At 36.4% G+C, this 20,870-nt stretch overlaps 1 protein-coding gene across 2 annotated transcripts in view; it reads left to right on the top strand.

The window, feature by feature from the left end:
• The first annotated feature begins 1,245 nt into the window (after positions 1 to 1,245).
• The window catches only part of LOC128671955 (T-box transcription factor TBX20-like), a 32,588-nt gene continuing 12,963 nt past the window's right edge, over positions 1,246 to 20,870 (top strand). For both annotated transcript variants that reach the window (XM_053748809.1, XM_053748818.1), the window contains exons 1-2: positions 1,246 to 1,972; positions 4,515 to 4,800. In XM_053748809.1, coding sequence (XP_053604784.1) covers positions 1,732 to 1,972; positions 4,515 to 4,800 — 527 coding nt within the window. In that variant the 5' untranslated portion in view covers positions 1,246 to 1,731. The remainder of the gene's footprint in view (positions 1,973 to 4,514; positions 4,801 to 20,870) is intronic.

A 20,870-nucleotide genomic window follows, 5' to 3' on the forward strand; every position in this document is an offset into this window, starting at 1 on the left:
ACACGGAATAGTAACTATGAATTTGCCATGGTGGATATATTGCTGACTCTACATTGAACATGTGTGTAAGAAGCAAAACGAAAACTTTCAAAAGTTCTTACTAGTATTAGTAATAAATAGTAGTAAACATATCATTTATTAGTCCCATTTAAAACTATCAAAGTACGTCAGCAAATCTTCACGTTTGAATAAATATTTAATAAATACATTTTTTACTTTAGAATGTTAATGTATAGACAAGTACCTTAACATTGCATTTATTTACTATCGGTGTACAAGCACATCAGTTTTTCAGAATATATTATATACCTACATAGCTAGTTAATAACATTTGTGTCGTATGAAAATAAACGAAATAAATTAATGTGATTCGTCACAATTCACATATCGGTGGCCATTACCGGTTCGCTGTCGATAAGTTTTATTGCGCTGCGACACGGTTAGTTTGAACTCCTCACACGTAATAAATTGTTATAAATATGAAGGTGGAAGTCAGCGGGTTCAATTTTCCGCAAATTTCATCTAGCCTCGTAAAGCAGCAATCTTGCGGCCACCCGCGCCCCGCGCTCGCTCGCCCTACGCTTGTAATAATGATGTTTATAAAACTTTGTTAATTGACCAGCAACTGCTTATTTCAATCAACGTGATTTTTAATTCCTTCTCTAGCATTGTTATTTTTATAGTCTACGTTTACGACTATTTTGAATTAGGCACTGCTGATGGTTTAACAAACAAGCTATATTACGCAAGTGTACCTGCGTTTCAATTCAACGGGTTTACTGAACGTTATTCGATGTGATTATAGAATAAACATTGCTGCAATTTAATGAAACTGTACTCTGCATACTCACGAGTCTGCACTTTACCACAAGCATTATCTCGAAGCCATTTGCATGATATAGTAAACTAAGAGGCTATTTATTTATACATAATAACGAAACCATGATTGCTTTCTAGCAGGTAATCTTCGCGTTCAGCCTCATTGTAGTCGGCACCTCGCAGTGCATAAATAGTGAAGGGAAGCATCGGAGCGTCGAGTAATGCGAATAAATACTTCGATGCGATCAACTCACCGTTTAACGAGGGAGCCTTTTCCGCGCCGCGGTGAGCCATTTAGCGAATTTCAATAGTTATCGCGCGGAGAAAAACTCAATCGCTGAAGAGAGATGGGCGCGAAGAGCTCTTACCGGCGCGAGTGGGATAGACTCAATAAGAAAGAAGTAATAAAAAAGCGGTTGTGTGTGCGTGGTCGGAGTGTGGTGGCATAGGGCGGTGATGCAGGCCCCTCCCTGCGGCGCGCCGCCTCGCCGCCGCCTCAGTCGACTCTACATCGCGCCAAAGTCGCAACGGTCCGCTCTATCACGTCACGGCCGCCGCGCGTAAAAAGTTTCGCTACTACTCCGAAACTTCCTATCGTAGCGACAACACAGCTAAACCGATGTTAAACACTGTTTACTGATATATCGACACGGTGTCACGTACAAGACTCATTTGATAATATGTGTTAAATATAATAAAATAGTTGTCAGTGATTTTTAAACAAAAAAATCAAAAAGATTTTATTATATATTTTGTTGGTTAAATTAAATATATCAACAGCAGTTTAGAATTATTTGGAACTGTAAAAAAAACTAAAATTTAATTCAAAAGTGTTAATAAGGAATCGCCATAACGTCGAAGCGAGAACTGTCAAGTTTACGATTGCAAAGACTATGCTCTATAGCACCATCGATGGGATGTTCGGACGGTGACGGCGCGTGGGGCTCGGGCGGCAGGCTGGGCTCGCGGGTCAACTCGATGCTGCTGCAGGGCGAGGCTCGGGAGCGCCCGGCCGAGGCCATGGACGAGGACTGTTCGGCGCGTCCTTGCGCCACAGACTTCTCCATCGCGGCCATCATGGCCAGGGACCGCCAGGAGAGGCGAGAGAGGCGGAGACATAGGGACCCTAGAGAAGATACACTTACACCTTTAGGTAAGTTCTCCCCAATTAATTTATTATTTACGATGTGTTTTATTTAATGTCATTCCCATGTTATGCACTCTATTTTAACTTTTTTATTATGACTTTATGTTTTATTTATTAACAAATTTACTGATCATAAATTATTAATTAAAAGATCTTCCTTTAAAATAATTATAAGTTCTTGTCTGTTAAGATTTTAATGAGAGATAACAATGTCAGTTTTTGCGCTCGGATTACTAACTGCAAAATATAAACGCATAAAACTCTACAAATTATTGGAATATATTTTGAATTGCTATATTAATGTACCACAGTCAATAAATGTCAAAATGTCATTTGTGTATCTGTTTTAGATTATGTCAACGATTATTTCAATAGAATTTTCATTAAACAAACTTAAAGTAACATACAGGTATTGCACCGTCAAATTTGACGTTGATTTTAAAGAGCGCGGCGCACCGCTGATTAGACAAAATGACGTATTTTACGGTGAAGTTAACGTTAAAGATTACGATGCATCTGTTATATCTACTCTCCTTGACATCCAGACATAAGTGAAATTTCGTAGCTTGTTGCTTGTTATCAAAATAAGATTGAAGATTATTAGAAGATTATGTGTGTCATGATATATTATATTTTATGCTATAATAATATAAGTTTTATTGCTTTTAAATTAAATTATTATGTGACGTTACGTGAGATAAGAGATATCTTATTTTTTATTTCTATCAGTAATGATAGAGAAAAAACAGGAGAATAATGCTTAGAAATATTATTTAAAATTCCATTAGCCAGAACAGAACTCATTTCTTTAAATCAAAAAATGTTTTCGAAATGATTACTAAAATTAAATTATATAATATAGTTATACCCATAACCAAACTCCAAAAATCAAAATACTGTCTACTACTTATTCACATCCGTATTACAAAATCGAAGTACTTAGTTGAAACAACAAAAAGGCTTTTTGCAGTTACTTGTCGCAACATTTAACTATCTAAATCCAATCTAATTCGTATTAGAATATTATCATATACTCCGAATTATATGCAATATAAAAATGCCATAACATATATTCAAATATACATTTGCAAATATCGATATAATGCTAAAAACGTACGGTTATTATACTTCTATATTGTACTTTCATCATATTAAGTTGTAGGCAACATTCAAAATATTCTTAGACATGGCATACTTTAAGTGGTAATTAACATTAAAATTATCCTGCCACATATAGTAAAACGAACATTTATAATTTTTCAAAATGTTCTGCAGATATTTAACATGTATAAATTAAAAAATATTGAAGACTTGAATATTGCCGATTTCGTTTAACAATAATTATAAAAAAATACTACAATAGGTAATTATCTTATTATATCTAAGCCTATACCTGCCTATATTCTATAAATTTAAATTTATTTCGTTATTCACATTGTACATAATTAATGACATAAATTAAATACAATTTTAATACTCATCCTCTGTTTGAAAGATGAAATCACTCTATTTAAACTTAGTGGTGCGCCGCGGTGTCTGATTTAAAAATGTTTTGTCTTGTTTTGTAGTTACAAACAGTTTATTTAACAGTTGTTAAAGTGAACATTTTTAAATAAACGTGAAATAAACGTACTTATAAAGTACCTACATAATTAGCTTATTGGATATTTTTTTTATTCTGATAAGTATATTTCGTTTAAAAAAATCAAAACTGCCATTCTATGAAATAAATTGGAATCTAATATGGTATTGCGATAATGAAAGAAATTACTTGAATATTATCATAAAAAGATTAAATGAAATATTTTATTTACATGAAAATATTTATTCTATGGTTTTAGTTGCATTATTTCTGCTGAAAAAATACAGGTTGTAAAAATGTATGAAATTCGAATCCAAAGAATTAAGTTAAAAGCCGCTAATTTTGACAGTTTCAATGAAAATTAAATAACAAAAACTTATTAGAATTTGATTTGAAATTATATTTCTTAGATATAAAAGAAAATATAGAAATGTATGATTGTGTATCGAATGTTATTGATGAAGTAACTGTTTTATTTACCATAAAAAATAGAGAAGCATAAGAGGAGGCTTTTGTAATATTTTGAATTTTATATGTGGCAAGACAACATGGTCCGATGACTTAAAAGTATTTGACAAAATCTGGTAAGAGAACACTCAAAAAGAATAAGAGTGCATGGAAGAAGCTTTTGCCCAGCAATAAAGGCTGAGAGAGAGATGGAAAGAATTCCACAGACAAGAACGATGTTCTTAAATATCGAATAATAATAATTTTCCCATCAGTAGCAATTTAAACAGCTAGAAAAAAATAATTATATAGGCCTAGTTGTATGAAACAAATTAATTTAGCTCAATTATACGTTGTTATTTATTTTTCTCGTAAGTGTCTTGGAAAACTAAATAGGTGTTGCTCAAAAGAAAATATAATAGCAATTAATGATACTCAACTCAATTGAGCATTGAGGCCTAACTTACAAAATCGGTTACTTTCGTTCCACGTTGAACAATGTTCAATTATGTCCGGCAGAAAAGTTCGTGGATGCGACCGCGTCAGCGTCGGGGTCACCGTCACCGCCTCTAGCAGAATATGAAAGAGATTCTCCCGTGGACGTCTCCTCGACATCAGAAGCGGGATCAGCTAGCGGGACAGCCAGCGGATCCCGTGCCCTCTCCCCCCCACCGCGCAACCCTCAGCTTGCAGAAAGGTGGTCCAGTGAGGAGATGCGGCACATACAGTGTCACCTAGAGACCAAAGAGTTGTGGGACAAATTCAATGAATTAGGAACTGAGATGATAATTACTAAAACTGGAAGGTGAGTGGATAATTTGATTTATAGATGTAAGTTTTGTGTTAGGAAAATGTTAAGGAATGTGTAGATAAGAAAGCATTTGCACCATGTTGTTATTATGTAGGATAAAAATAGGTACAACCGAAATTAGGTCAAAGGCAGCTTAATCGAAATAAACGTGTCTGATCGTCGAACTTGTTAATATAAAGAGAGAATGGTATTTGAGAATGCAGTAGTCGATAAGGTAGGTGGCACACGGGCTGCAGCGGCGCGAGGCGTGTCGGTCGCGCCGCACGAAAACAATGGCGGTTGCTGCTCGGCTATATTGGCAATCGACCACCGTCTGACACTCAGTCGGTGGCCGGCCTGTACTCGCCATTGTACTGGATATCGATTAATGTTGAAATTTGACACCGAATTTCTAACGTTCTTTTGATCGATAATGAAATGGGTATCATTTGAATGAGCATTCGATATTTACATTATTGAAAAAAATATAAATTTGAGCATATTGTTGATTATTTGTGATATTAAAAATAGGTACCATTATTATACCATATACCAATACCATTATCATAATAATAGAATCAAATCTTTGTAGTATCATAATAACTGTATTGTATAAATCGAACACCTAAATATAAAAAAGTATTTTCTGCAATAAAGGCATCATCGGCAATCACAGCGATTGGCGCGTAGCATCGCGTGGTGCGTAGCGGCGTGGTATCGCAGCCGTCGGCGCTTATCGCGCGCTCACTAAATCAACCGCGACACCGCACCAATCGTGACAAATCCACAAACCTAATCTTTTGATAACGACCCCTCTTTAAACCACGCTATTGGCCAAGATTAATTCCCAAGTTGCACCTAGAAAAGAGTAAATTGTCACAAATTCACAACCTTTATTAAACATCAACTGTAACCTAATTTAACGCCCCTGAAGTATTTAACTGTTCCACTTATTTTTTGTGAAATATTAAGTCACTTTTCAAAATAATAAGTTTTAACAAAAGCGGAGTACGATACGCAAAACAATGAAGGCTCTTTCACGGACTATAAAGCCGTATTAATACTTCACTTATTTATTCCTTATAATGTTCTCGAGTTAACGACGCCTTGGGCACTCGGTTTTTTCTACCACGCACCATAAAATACGACATCTGGAAATATATTCCAGTCGCATTTATTTCTGAATTTAGTGGTCCAGAACGGTCCTCGTGCATGTTTAAAACTGTGTTGATTCGTAATAACTCGTTAGCAATAAAATTATGCTATTATAACTTATTTCGAAAACTTTGGCATGTTTTTCACAAAATCGATATGTTCTGTTACGCTCATGTGAGTAATAAAAGATTAAAACGCGATAGCGAGTTGTACAAAGGACTTTGGGAAGTTGCAATGGGAGACAATTTGCCACACACGGTCACGCGAGCTTATCCGAGTCGGCCTCGTCGATTAGCATAAATCTCGCCAACTAACCGTCACAAATGAACGGACGGTGTGCGAGAGAAACAGCTAAACAAACTGCTGCGACCGAGGATACGATCGCGCGACACTTGCATGTCAGCGCGACGATGCGCGACGAATCGCGACCGGCGCTTGCCCACATAAATCAGTATTATCTCGCGAGATAGCCGCGCGTGGACCCACCCTGCCATATCACACGGAGTCCCGTGTCGTTCGAAAAAATTAATGACTCGGAAAAACGATTCGCTTATGAGGGATCTTTCACTGTAATTGAATTGCCCCACAGAGATCAGTTGAATTGTCGGGTAATATCGCGAGGATCACGCCGACTCAGCCAAACCTATTACAATGTCATCGTAACGACTTCGCGCTACATAGAACGGTCATAAAAATTTTAGAACGACAATATTTCAAAATATATCAATTATACCATATAACTCAATTATATTGCTGTCTCTTAAGTTTGTCAATTTAATATCGTAACAGTCAGTTTGCCAGTGCAGTTAAAATGATTAAATTATTGAAATATGATGAAGGTCTATACAACTTTACAAATTATACTGTTATAAAAACATATATAATGAAGATTCCAAGATAAATTTTGATGGAGTAAAAGAATAAACAAGAGCCATGAAAAAATGCAACTGAGTTAAATCCGCGTAGAATAACTGCATAAACCCCCAGAGATTATCATAACAGGCGTAATAGAATAATGTAAATATGTCTGGCTGTCCGCCGCTAGTTGCCATGCTAATCGCGAGCAAACACAGTAAGCTCCGTTTAAAACCTGTCCCTTTGTTCAGAACTCTTTTAGTTTATTCAACGGGGACTCATTTTTCATTCGCTCTGCAAATATTTTGATGTTTGTCGGCTATGCTGCGTGGAGTCCGGGTTTTATGATCAACCGCTGCATCTGATGCCATACACACCACTTTATGATATTCGTTTCCATGTCGATTGATTAAACCGACTGCGTTTATTTAAAAGTAAAAGGACTGCGTTTATTTGAATTATGTGTACGATTCAATCATCTTATACATAGTTACTAGGTAAAATAGGATCGATTTAATTTGGAGTATAATATCCCGTCAACTGCAGACCAGACATATTATTAAGTATATTTTTGAAATAGTTTCAAATTTTCAATTTCGTATATTGCTTTTCATAAGTCGCGTTGCCAACACTAAATTGCCGGGCTCGCTCTTGGCTGATAACAACACATTTGATTTACTCTCACCACCACTCTATCTGACATAAATCTTATAAATACAAAGGAACTAACATTATCATTTATTCTCTGAACTCCTGTATCCCTGGCATTCGTGGCTCGGGACATATCATAATAAACTACCGACGTCTAAATTATGATCATATGGCTGTGATGAGAGCCATAACACTTGTCTCCTAAATTGTGTTTTCTTCGAAGAACCTTTGATCTTCAAATTAAATTAATCGCGTTTGAACGAAATATTTCACGCGGAACGTTTTTTTCGCTTGTGATTTTTAAATTGCCCCAAAATGTTTCCCTATTTGTTTGACAAGTTTATTTTCTATTCGAATAAGATTATCATCTTCAGGCGTTTTTTTCAAATTGTGATTATATTTGTATGAGAATGTACAATATTTTTAACAAACGATATAACAGGTCGCGTGTCGAATTCCCACAACTAGACCCGTGGAAATTTATTGAGCAATACTGTTCCCGGTCCCATGTGTGCTTGTAGGTATTGTATTTAGCATTCAGTTTTTTTGTGAAACACACAACTTAAAAACGTAATGGTTGACGATTACATTTCGAATTTTTCTTATAAGTTAATTTTAGTTCTGATTTTGACGTAAAACTACAATATTTCATAAAATTTGACGCAAATGGTCTTTTTAAATGCTAAGTCATAAAAATATCTACTTAATGTATAAAGCAAATCGACAGGTTAGTGTTGCGTTCAAAGGTATTTAGCACGTAAAGAGTAAATACATAAAAACACTTTTTTCTTTGAATTAATTAAGCTAATAATATTGTTTGAAAAGAAGAAAAGTGTGTAGAAGAAAAATAAAAGATTTCGCATTCGCATAAGATTAAAAATAGCATGTTTTTAAACACGAGAAATTTTCCCAACTCAGGTAGTGGTGAGCTCACACCGCGCTACACGTGCGCGGGCCAGTTCGCCATTTGTCGCACTCGCGCGATAATTGTTGATATACGATCGCGATCCGGCACCGTAATTGTCAACGCTTAATCTTCTAATTGGTTCACATTTACCAATGCCAACGTAGGTATCGCTATCCGTTCGCCAAAACAATAATAGTAACATAACAAACATTCATCTGGTACTTCTTACTTGGCGAATCATTATGTCTTTCTTCAAAAACGGCACAGGGCGAGCAAAGTCGAAAAGCAATTCGCAACGCCAATTTCAAGAACAGTAAAAAGTGCGATTCACAAGTGCAACTTGAAACGGCGTTTAAGAGCGAACCGAGGGCGGCGCCCACTGGGGGCGAGAAAACAATTTGGAATTTTATCGGCGACGGGTGGGTGCGGCGCAGGGCAGGGGGTGCGTTACCTCTGATTTATGTGTGACATTAGGCGAAGGTGGGCAAACTCGCGAAAAGCACACATGCCGCGCGGACCATTGCCACTCACTCGCCGCCTCGCCTTCCTACATCACTCGCTGCTTTCTTCCCAGAATCACTTGTGACGGTCTACTTCATGCCCATTTTACTATAATTTACATAAGCGATTCAGAGCATCAAATAGCGCTCTATAAATACATATCCATTATATCAACGAAGTTGTTAATTTGTTTCTCTTTGCTGATATAATATGTAATGAAATTTTACTTAGGATCTTGGATTAATGAAGCCCGAACTCTGCAAAGTAATACTGTGGATATTTCACTGTCATTCGAATTCAAAAGCTAATTTCACTAAAACCTTAAATGAATCGAGTTGGCCCGAGCTAGCACATTATTTAACTTGTTCAAAGTTTAAATTGAAAACGCGACCGAACTCTTTGTGGAGTCAGAGTCAAATTTTGAACTTTGCTGCTGAATCGGAAATTTCTTTATAAATATCTTATTAAGCTTAAATTCAGTTGGTGTCACGCTGCCGACACTAATTTTATTCGTGAGAGACGGCGTCGGGCGTCGCTGGGGAGGAGGCGGCGGGAGCAGTGAAAATATATGCAAACGGGAAGCGCGATATTTGACGAAGCTGAAAACGACAAAAGAATTAAGGAGAAAGGCTGTGCTGCACCCTCGCAGGTGGAGGCGCCAACACCGCGGCACCATGTCACTCTCGCCTACTACATTGCAAATTCACTTTGCTTTCAGGCTTATTAAGATTTCAACCAAATGTCATTTGTTCCTGAAACGATACGTCGAAATGTCACGGGTATATGACATGTGCTTCATGTAACATAAAATTCTTTGTTAAAAGCGATATAAACTTAATATAATTTCATAAATCCCTCCTTAATTGCAGTGTAAGACGAAGGGACAGAAAATTAATAAAGCCAGTGTATCATTTACTTTCGATGTATCTAATTAAGGTTTACAACCCTTTCAGCTGTTACTTATTCTAGTTTATGTGAAGAGAATATACGAAGTTTCTATCTAAGTACATAAGTAAAAGTAACAGTTTGCAAATGATTTGTGTATTCTTGATTGTGTATACGCTTGCAGCCAAACAATTAGAACTTTCTTAAATCATATTATTCGATTAAATTTAATTAGATAAATTTAATTTAATTAGATCATTAGAAAAAAACCTTTTCATAACAAAACAAATTCGTGCTGCTTATTTAGGGAAGCTTCCTAATATTTTTAGCCTTTAGGTGTCTATTAGGTGGATAATTGGCAAGTCTAAATAAAAGAACTCTAGATCCGACTCAGGTTTCTTTGATCACTAACTCAATGCAGTGGATCACGGGCTAATCTCACCCTCCCCGCGCCCCAATATGCCGCTAAGGGGTAGCAGAGAAAACGTGTAAACTAATTATGTACATTTTCGTAGCCACTTATTTACATAACCACGGGCTGAACCCCGCTTTCACCGTGAATATTTCATTTGTAATCTTTACTTTGACGGTTTAATATGACAGCTGTTGTTTTGTTTGGTGGAAACTTTTAATTTTCCTCTTTTTCTTCCGGTACCAGCACCCTTTGTGTGCGCGTTAGCCGACGCCTCCGGGTAATGATAGGTGATTATCGAGCAACTTTTTTTCGGTAAACGTCTGGGAAACTTTGTAAGGTGTAATTTGGGATTTTCACCGAGACGTGTTGCCTGTTGTCTGACAGAAGGAAGGTGCTTATTATAATGATGACTGTTTTGACTACATGCGACACCGTTTAGCTATTGTTTGGTTGGTACTGTTTCGTTAAAGGGGTGAAATATATTATTGATGCATGGAAATTGATTGGGATTTTTTTTGAGGCGTAGTAGAACGTGCAGGAAGCCGGCGAGTAAAACTATTAGTAGGTAATGAGCGAGTGGCCGACGTTTCGCGGGTATTTATACCGCGCCTTCACGGGAACTAATTTATGGAAGTAAGTACGCGGAAAATGTTTATTACGTACTTGGTCCTCCACTTGCGCCGTTGACATCCGGTAACCTCTCACTGGCGCATGCGCAATCCTAGCAAAATCTAATTATAATTGTGATACAAGATTTTTAAAGCATTTTAAAATATTAGTCTACTACTCAAGCAATTAAATCTCCACTTTACAGCTCTCAGACGATAAACAAAAAACATATAAATTACTCTTTTTGAGGCAGTTGTTTTAAATTATGTATTTTGAACGCTATAAATTTATCTATATTACACGATATAGTATATTTTAACCTCTCCATAAAAAAGACGAGATATCATGGAGAAACTTTCGAATAATTAATTGTTGTAATGATTTTCAAACCTCATATCATTGTATCCTTAATATCATTTATTTTTAATACAAATCCAAATTTAGATTGCGGTGCGGTTTGTTTGATGTACTAGATTGTGGTGAAAAGTGATGACTTTCTCCCTGCACTCAAATGACAACGTGTCAGGGAGCCGTTCAAGACACCATGAAAACTAAGAATAAGTTGACGGCCACCAACTAAGTCTCCTTTGATGGCTACCACCTAAGAAGCTTCTGATGAGTGATGCTCCTTACTCGTATTCTTTTGTTTAAAATTGATGACATTGGGAGGCGGATCGAAGGAGTGGAACAAAACCCCGTTGCGATCCCGTCTACGAATTTCTGACAAGCTACGCCGTAGCTGCTACGGCGTAGCAAACATGTAGACTTTATTTGACACGTTACATTTTTTAAATAATTCTATAAAAATAAACAATTTCAAATTATCAAGTACCTATTAGGTACTTAATAATTTATTAATTTGATTGCGTTATAGTTACATAGTTTTTTTAGGCACTATTAAAATAACGAAACTGTACCATATTTTGGCAAGGCTATTTAGTCGCCATCTAGAATCTGCCGGATAAGTCTTATCTCACTCAACCCTTTTTAATTTAACAGAAGCGGGGCTTTATTAAACTCCATCTGATAGGCTTAATCTGAGGTTCTAATAGCCCCAAATAGTTCGGCCCAACCTCTTGCCATCAGGAGGTCACGACATTATCAACGGGCCTCCATCGCAGCGATTACAGCCTGGAGACAAGCCTCCCCGTTGACATGTAGCGTTTTAACAGTCAGTACGTGTACTCCCCCTACCCCCACCCCCCCTTAAACTGACGACATTAGCAGCCGCAGACATAGGGCGCGTCCCCGGCCAGACGTTGACGCAAGTACCTAGCTAACATTGATTATATTAGTATTTATGTAGGCACGGTTGACTCATGTAATAACTGTGTTATATATTAAGTTAGATAGAAATATTAAATGCGATTCTTCTCTCATTATATTTACGCTATAATTTTAGTACCTAAATCATTGTTGCATGGACTCTAAAAATTTTAAAAATGTGCAGCACATTAATTTAATTTCTAGGTAATGGTTTGATAATTTTTAGTTATCAAACCATTACCTTTAAATTTGTATAGAGTTATTTTATTTGAAATATAGTTACTATTATCAATTATAAGTACTTCAAAATGTTAAAAAAAAAAATATATATATAGGGACTGATCAGATCTTAGCCCTAAAGTAAATTCGAGACTTGTGTTATGGAATACTAACTCAACGATACATTGTTATAATGTAAATGTATAGATAAACATCCAAGATCAAAATCAATATGAAAAAGATCATTTTCTATCTTGACCAGAAATGGAATCCGAGACCTTTTTTGTAGCAGTACTTACACATTAATTTGTACGTACATATTTAATCAACCAAACCAATTCGTTATAACAACTAATGATTTATTTCCAGTAAAACTCTAGGGCATTCACTGAGCAACATTTTTGCATATAAGGTCTATGTACAATAAAACAAATAGTAATTTCATCGAAGATAATGACTATGTAAAGTCATGGTTGCGAAACGCATGTTGGTTTTACCCACCCGCTCGCGGCTCCCTTATAATGGAAGCCAAAACAATCTAACTATAGACTGGTAGTCCCCCGTACTGTGTAATTCATTATTCACAAGTAGCTACTAAAGTGAAGTAACTACCTATTTCCGATTAGAATTTCATTTACAAATTGCAATTTTGAGGTTTTGTTTCATGTGATAATGAATATAGGTAGTAGGTATTTGAGCGGTGTAGGTACTGTTTTCATAACATTGAAAATATAGACTGCAACAGCTATATAACAATCAATATGACTTGTAAATATGAAATGTGGTGCAGAGCTTATATTTTTATATTTGTTTCTAATGATCATATATATTTAAATACTAGCAGTTGCATTTAGCTCCGTAATCGTAAGCCTATTTATAATTGACCTAGGTTTTCCAAATGTTATTAAAATTGGCTCAGTGGAATTTAAAATCTATCTGTCTGTTGACAGACTAACTACTTCAATAACTGGTAATAATTCCTGATATGTATGTATATTATGATAATTCCTGAATTATTGTAAAACATTATTCATTGAAATAACGGAAACACAGCAATGTATAGGCGCGGTGCAAACGCCAAGTTTCGCAATATTGTCGCAAACTTCCCGAATTCGGTGTCGACTTGCGAAACTCCACACCGCTTCGTGAAAACACACAGGTGTAGGTATGTACCCACGTATTAAATAGACAGGTCGCTGTGGTGTGCGCACGAACGTGATTCCAAATTGAGGGCTTTACAGGAATTAGCGTCGGATTTGCAAGGAATATTTCACGGAAAACTGGCTATATTCGTTGGGAATGATAGTAGCTTACTTTCCCGATTCATTGTGTAGGTGATTCATGTTTAATATGGTATGGACTTCTTTTGTTTTGAATCCATGTTTCACCTAGCATCTCCTCCGGACCTGGACCTCCTGAATACTTTGATGAATGTCTTTTTATTTAAGAGTATGTGGACTATAGTATGCTCTTGTCAAGCAGAGAATTCGCCATATGGATATTCTTGTTCATTATTAAAAGGTGCCTAGCCATTTTATTCTATCGTGTTTTGTTGTTTTTATTGAGAACTTTGTGAAACATTTAATTTCCTCAGATTGTTCTTTCTTACTGACTTTCTATTGAAAGTCTTGTCACTTAAAAATATTTAGTTTTAATGATATTACAAATAAGTACTAAACAAAAGAATACAAAGAAAAGAGTAATGATAAATTATCTGATTCGTTACATTTGTCAACATTTGACTAGTTCCAGCTCTAACTAGCAATAATGAGTGACTATGTAACATTTATATTATTCACAGTGATGAAATTTGCGAACGACCGAAATAACTGGCAAAAAGGTGAGCGCGAACGATTCGTGACATCGTTGGCTATGCGATGTGACACCATTAAGATAGTAAACGCGGGAACAATAAAAATAAAAGGAGTCGCGGAATTTCTCGCGACGGCCTGCATGCCGGCCCCGCTGTCGTCCCGCCTCCGGACAGACTAACAATGTCATGAAGTTGAATAAATAAATATAGTGCATTCAACAAAGGGAGCATACAGTTACTAAGGATTCGGTGATCTATTTTCAAAACTTAGCTAATTGTGACTAAAAATAACACTACCGGCCTTTGCCTTTTACATTTGGGGTTAATTATATTATAAACTGGTTAAGACTTGAGTAGGTAAACATGTTACTATAACTCTGTAATATTATATTTGTTCTTTATTATATTACAGAGTTATAGTACAATGGAAAGTTACAGTAAAAAGGAATAAAATATCTGAGAAACTATTTCAAAGCCACCATTAAAATCTGTCAATATTCGGATAAGGAAACCATTTTTTGCTCACCTCAAAAAGTGATATCAAAATGGCCGACACAACTCCATACTGATGCCAAACATTGTAAAACATTTGGAATAAGTTATGTAAATGAGATCTTTCCTACTTGTTGTATATTATAGTCACAAAATTGTCCCCCAATGTTAGTAAAACATTCCACTGTGCATGCCACATGTCTCTTCAAGCCCGCCTTTGAATTCTAGCGTCTTGTTACAATTTCAATTATTTTTTGAGAATTTTAACGACTTGCTTTAAATAAAGTATGATTTAAAAATTCAAAATAATCTTCATATAAAATAATAATGTAATCAAGTAACGTTAATCGTGTTTATAATTTTAAGGAGCATTGAAAATAAATCGCTAAATAAATAAGTTTTTGAAAAAAAAAATATTTTACACACATTTTTTTATTGTTGTCAGAGAGTGCATTCAATGTGTGGCAAAAATAATCATATCCTGGGTGCACAATCCAGGAACGGTTCCCAATGAGGAAACTCCTCGAAAGATTTACCACACGAACATGGTTTTTTTTTGTCAGGCGTTAAATGCTACAAAATCTCTCTGGCGACAATAAAAGCTTGTGTCAAAAATGACATTTTGGTAAAAGCTTGTCTATATTATAAAAAATAGCAACCACCTTATAAAATTGACGGACGTGTATGTGTAATCTCTATTCAAGTGACTATTCCAAGACCTCCGTTGAGTAAGCTTTCACCTAGAACAAAAACCGCGTACTTCCGGCGCGCGCGCTACTCCATAAAGGTACCGAGTGTGTCATTACTTCAGGGTGCAATTAAAATTGTACGCTTAAGTTATATTTGTTTAAATTCACTAATTATGTTGCCGCTAATAAATACTTACACGCAACATCTGCTGCGCACTAATGGCCGACGGTGCATTGTGGCAATGCTTTATTTGCTACGCGCGCCATCGCCCAACCTTATAATTTTCTGTCCGTGTGAACACAGGTTTCACGTGAATGTGTTGTATGAAATTAAAAGTGCAACTTAATAACGCTTTTTGTGACAATCTGTTTGTCACATCGATACCGTTATTTTTTAATATGGAAGCCGTTTGAGAAAGGACAGTCCAAAGTAAACATCAATAGCGCATCTGTTACTCATAATGTACCTATGAAATGTTATTTATTCTTTATATTTTTTTTTGTTAAGTACATGTTATCCTTAAATAAACTATCATAAATGTAAGAGAGAAAGTTAATTTATTTACTTATACGTCATGAAATGTTTGATGTATTATTAGTACTTGCCAATGTCGATAAAAAACAAGATTGGTATTTACATAGTTAAATGTTTATGAATTTTAAAGACTAGTTTTGACTCATATTAATTTTATTTTAAAATTTTGACAGTATATATATTTATTTTTCTGCAGTTTTAACAAGGAATACTTATCCTTGTTAAAACTGCAGAAAAGTACTTATATTATTGAATATAAGCAAAAACTAGTCTCTAAAATAGATAAACATTTAACTATGTAAATAACAATCTTGTTTTTTATCGACATTGGCAAGTGGAAAGCGCCCCGTGAGGCACCACACAGCGTAGTTAGTTATCTCCAATCTGAACGCGGCTAGTCTGACAGAGATATTAATCAATACGATTGACAAAATCGTGCGGGTGTCGAAAATTTGACGCGGCATCGAACCCGGGACCTCCCAGGACGAGCGATATTTCACCCGATGCGCTTCAGACGCCCAACCACGCCCATCGTCTCATTAAGGGACTCTAATACGCATCAATCTCATGGAATGTACTTTATGCTCGAATAGTTTCGTAAGAGTAACGATAACAACATAATTACGAGTGGTTGAGCTAATTAAGAATATACAGTGGCTTATTGTCGTCAACAATATGGCTGATTTATTATTTCAATTTGGACATAAATATCTTTAGAATTTTATTAGTTGAAACAGCTATTTGTTGATCCTCATTTTTTAATACAGCTGTTGTAGCCTCGGTGAAGTTCAATAAGTGTGTATTCTGTATACAAATGCTTATGTTGACGACGTGGGCCTTGTGTGACAATTTATAAAGCAGTTTTGTGTTACTTGGGTTAGCAGTGGGGATATCAAATGGTAAAGACATGTGATTTTCTTCAGTTAATAGATAATTAGGTAGAATAATCATATTCATGTAAGTGAGATATTTTTTCTTTGCATCTATGTAGTAGTTTCATCCAAATTATTTATAGGTAGTTAATTGCATAGTCCCTAGTCCGTGGTTAGTGTACCTAGTTGTAGCGTATGGTTTCGTCCTAGAATAGAACCACTCCATATCCTCCCCTGGATGTCCTATGAGGCAATTAAAGGACACGTACACAACCTAGGCAGCTGATAGGCAACAATAGCATTCCCAAGGAGGGTTGATGTCAGGCAGGCGGTGGGTTGTTTTTCTACGCTGACCACGGGCTTCGCGGCTTCACAACCTCGAACGCAACTGGGAACATGCAGAGACGAGAGAGTGACAGTTCCTAGTCCCTAAACAATCTGTCGTAGACCGTCAATTTACATCCGTGAGTTTGAAACTACTACTATTTACTTCTTCAACACTATATAGGTATATCCATCTGATTATGTTTGTATAACTAATAAAATACTTAATACTTTGAAACATTATAATAATAACGTTGATATAAATGGACAGGCTGTGATGGACGTTGTAATTAATTAACCAAAGTAAAAAAAGTGATAGGCGAGCATAATGAAATCTGTTCAGTACAAATGTTCCGTCCTGGGTATCCATATAATCACGTGGGTTGACACGAGATCATTTGTCATCGCGTCACTCACGCGTCAGCGCCGTGGATACGCCCTTCTTCATCATAACCGCATCTTCAGACCGTCGGCAAAATTTAACGACGTCTTGGGGTCGTTCATGGCATACCCGCACTTTATTACTTGGTTTTTTATATATAGCACACAATTCTCTGAAAAAATCTGAGCTTTTCTTATGGTTTACTAATAAGGATTTTGATTAAAATAAGTAATTAGGCAATTTAACATATTGGAATTAATTTGTTTATACAAATGAATATTAAGGGACATCAATAAAAAAATGAATAAAGCCTAAAGATATATTTAGATATCTTGATCGGAACTACCTAGATACTTTCGCAAAATTTATAAATAGTCTACTTGCACTAGCTGCAAGTAGACTATTTAAAATTCCACCAACTAGTGAAAAGTGAATCTTTTTATTGATTCATGAAATTCATTTGGCATCCAAAATAATGAGTTAATTAATAAATGTGACAATGTGATGTGCCATTGGAGAGGAAGTTTACTGTTTCAAAACATCGGATGCTGCAGGCGCTGAGTCGTGACGGTAAGATACGAGTCAAGCGTCGCTCTCATCCATCATGAGATGACGACCGTGACGTACAGTATACGACACTGTAACGCTATCCTGAAAACGATTGACAGATCGTCGCAAAATGATCCACCAGCTATCCAGACTCATGTACTAAGACGTTGAAAGATAAAGTTTGTAAAAAGATTCTTGTGCCAGTTCCAAACGCGAACATTTCCAAACACAGCGCGATTACATTGTAGCAGTAATTGAAAGATTAATTAATGTACAAGCAGCTTATAAAATGTTGTAGAACTTAGCTTATTATTCAATTATATCTGATCTCGTAGTAGATGCATATCTATATACCTGCTAAGTGTTTAAAATTATTACAAGCACTGTTGATTAGTGCCACAGTGCGTAGACTTTGCCTAAAACATTATTATAAAGTAGTGTGTGTTTAGTTTAATATGCGTTATGAAATATTCATTGGCCACCGGAATTTTACCTCCATAATTATGCAGAAATCAATTAGAAGTTTGGCGTTAGCGATAATTTGCAGTAATGGCAACCAGGAATATTTTCTAGCTAAATGACATCGTTTATATATTGCAAGAGTTATTTGACTTAGTACATGTATAACCTTTTATTTTTCCATTTTAAAGGTATATGATGCCTTTATAAGATCTATTAAGACAATTCATCTTTGGATTTATTACTTAATTTAATATAAATCAAATAATGAAAAAGAGTTTAATCTTATTATAATATGGAAGCATATTAGAATATATAGGAGATAAGTAACTTTGCTTGCAAAATGAAACTTTTAGCACTTATATAAGTGCTAAAAGCTTCATTTATATATGTATATACGTAGCAACAAAATTTTTTATCAGACCAAACACGAGTTTAGTACTGAAACCTTTGTTTGTTGACCGAAGTTTTCAGGCACAACAGATTACCAACAAACTCGATCCATGAGACATCATTGAAAATTTCAACGAAAGTAAGGGTTGGTGAGTCTAATCTATTAGATTACGCGCAACTCTGCACTAGTCAAAAGCGCGCTAATCGTCGGGTCGGAATCCGCAATCTGCCATCTGTCCCTAATCAACGGATTGAGTTAATTAAATTGCAGCAACATGGCGGCTCAGTAATTGCTATTAATAAAGCGCTTTCCTGTATAATTAGGCGGCTGCGCGTATTGGCTGCGCGACGGGCCTAATCACGACGTGATAACACTGCGCTAATAGGTTGCCGTGCCTGCAATGCATATATAATAACCTATATATTTTATTGTTACATTTACAGATGGCATATAAACGTCCATTATCTATTCAAATCATTAATATTACAACGGGCATTAGGTACGCCTTTGATTTCGGAGGTTTCTCAAAGTTAAAATAATTGGTACACAGTTGAATAATTTCAAATGGTGCGTAAATGAATTTATCAAAGGAGAGATGCAGCGGGAAACAATGATTGACGAGTTCGCACCTCTGCTGGCGGCGCTCTAATTAAGACGACATGCGCCCGCGCCGCGCCGCTACAGTTCTTCGCGCTCGCTTAACTCGCAAACCTACTAATTTTACCCTTGTCTCCCAGCAACTTGTCTAATTGTCGCTTCTGATCACACACTGAATTCCTATATAAATGCTTTCCAACTATAATAAAACAGATTAACTTTGTGTTCAGCAATTCTTCTTCAATGCAATGTACTTGTAGGTAACTCCTAGTAAGCTTACACACTATACAGTTTATTTCATACAGCAGTAATTTGAATAGAGATGATTAATTTACGTTTTGATTTAACTATAGACGTGCACTTTAACAATGTCATAACAATAACGAGCTGCTGTAAACGCACGCGTCTTATTTCTGTCTTCGGTATCTGCTCATTAAAGCGGTTTATATTATTACTCTCCAGCCTTTTTGCTTGCACTTCGCTTTTCCGCTAACTTTTGGGTGGTAGGATGATGAACGACGTCGGTGGTCATATATCATTGTGGTAATATATCGCGCAGTGCGCCGAGTGTCGCCATTAACGCATGCGCGCAATTGCCCGTGCGCTCGCGCACGCACCATCGCATCGCGAATGCTATAAGAAGCGCCTCACAAATCGACGCGCGCGACCACAGCTAAACGTGCATAAATCTTATTAATGGAATTCTTATTTTGTCCTGCCTCGATCTTGTAAAATCGTTAGATCGCACATTACGGAGCTCAGCTTTGTTAAGCATCTCGTATAATATGGCACAGCGAAGCATAAAATTTCTCAGATAAATCAAACTAATCAAAATTATATTGTGGAATAGTATCTACACAATCATGGTAAACGTCTTGGGTGGTCGTCTATCATTTGTTATGAATGTTGGTATGATCGTTTGCGGGTCAGAAGCCGCATTCCGTTGCTCAAGCCCCGATAGCGAATTGTCAAAAGCTCACGCTTCTGCGCTGCGTAGCCGCCGCCGCCGGGTTCGACAAAAAGTGAGAGGCCGCTAGACGAAGTTGCGGCTCAACTTACACTTCAAGATTTGTTGTTTCCGTTCTCGCCGCCTCAATGCTACCATTTTATGTCGATTAGAAGATAGTGTTTCACGCGCTCGCTACCGACACGAGTTTTTGTGACACTCCTTTCTGCTCACAACGAGTTTATTTATCATTGATCGACTTTGGTTTTATACTAACCATTTCAACATTTAGTTCCGGCTCTGGGCTTCTTTACTAATATTTATATGATATAATATGTATTAAGATGCGCTCCCCTCGACAGAAGTAGAATGACAAACAGGAAACCATAGGTACATAGAGCGGTGTAATAAGAGCCATTATGTCGACCAACCACAAGCAATTTCACTCGGTAAACAAAAACATACACCTTTACAAAAATGTCTACCCATTCATCTTTCTCCAACAGGAGACATTAAATAATGTGTACGCTAAGGAGGGGAATGGAATGAGGATTTAAGATCGAAAATCCT

This window comes from Plodia interpunctella, chromosome 1 (genome assembly GCF_027563975.2).
Source record: "Plodia interpunctella isolate USDA-ARS_2022_Savannah chromosome 1, ilPloInte3.2, whole genome shotgun sequence".
Classification (NCBI taxonomy): Eukaryota; Metazoa; Arthropoda; class Insecta; order Lepidoptera; family Pyralidae; genus Plodia; species Plodia interpunctella.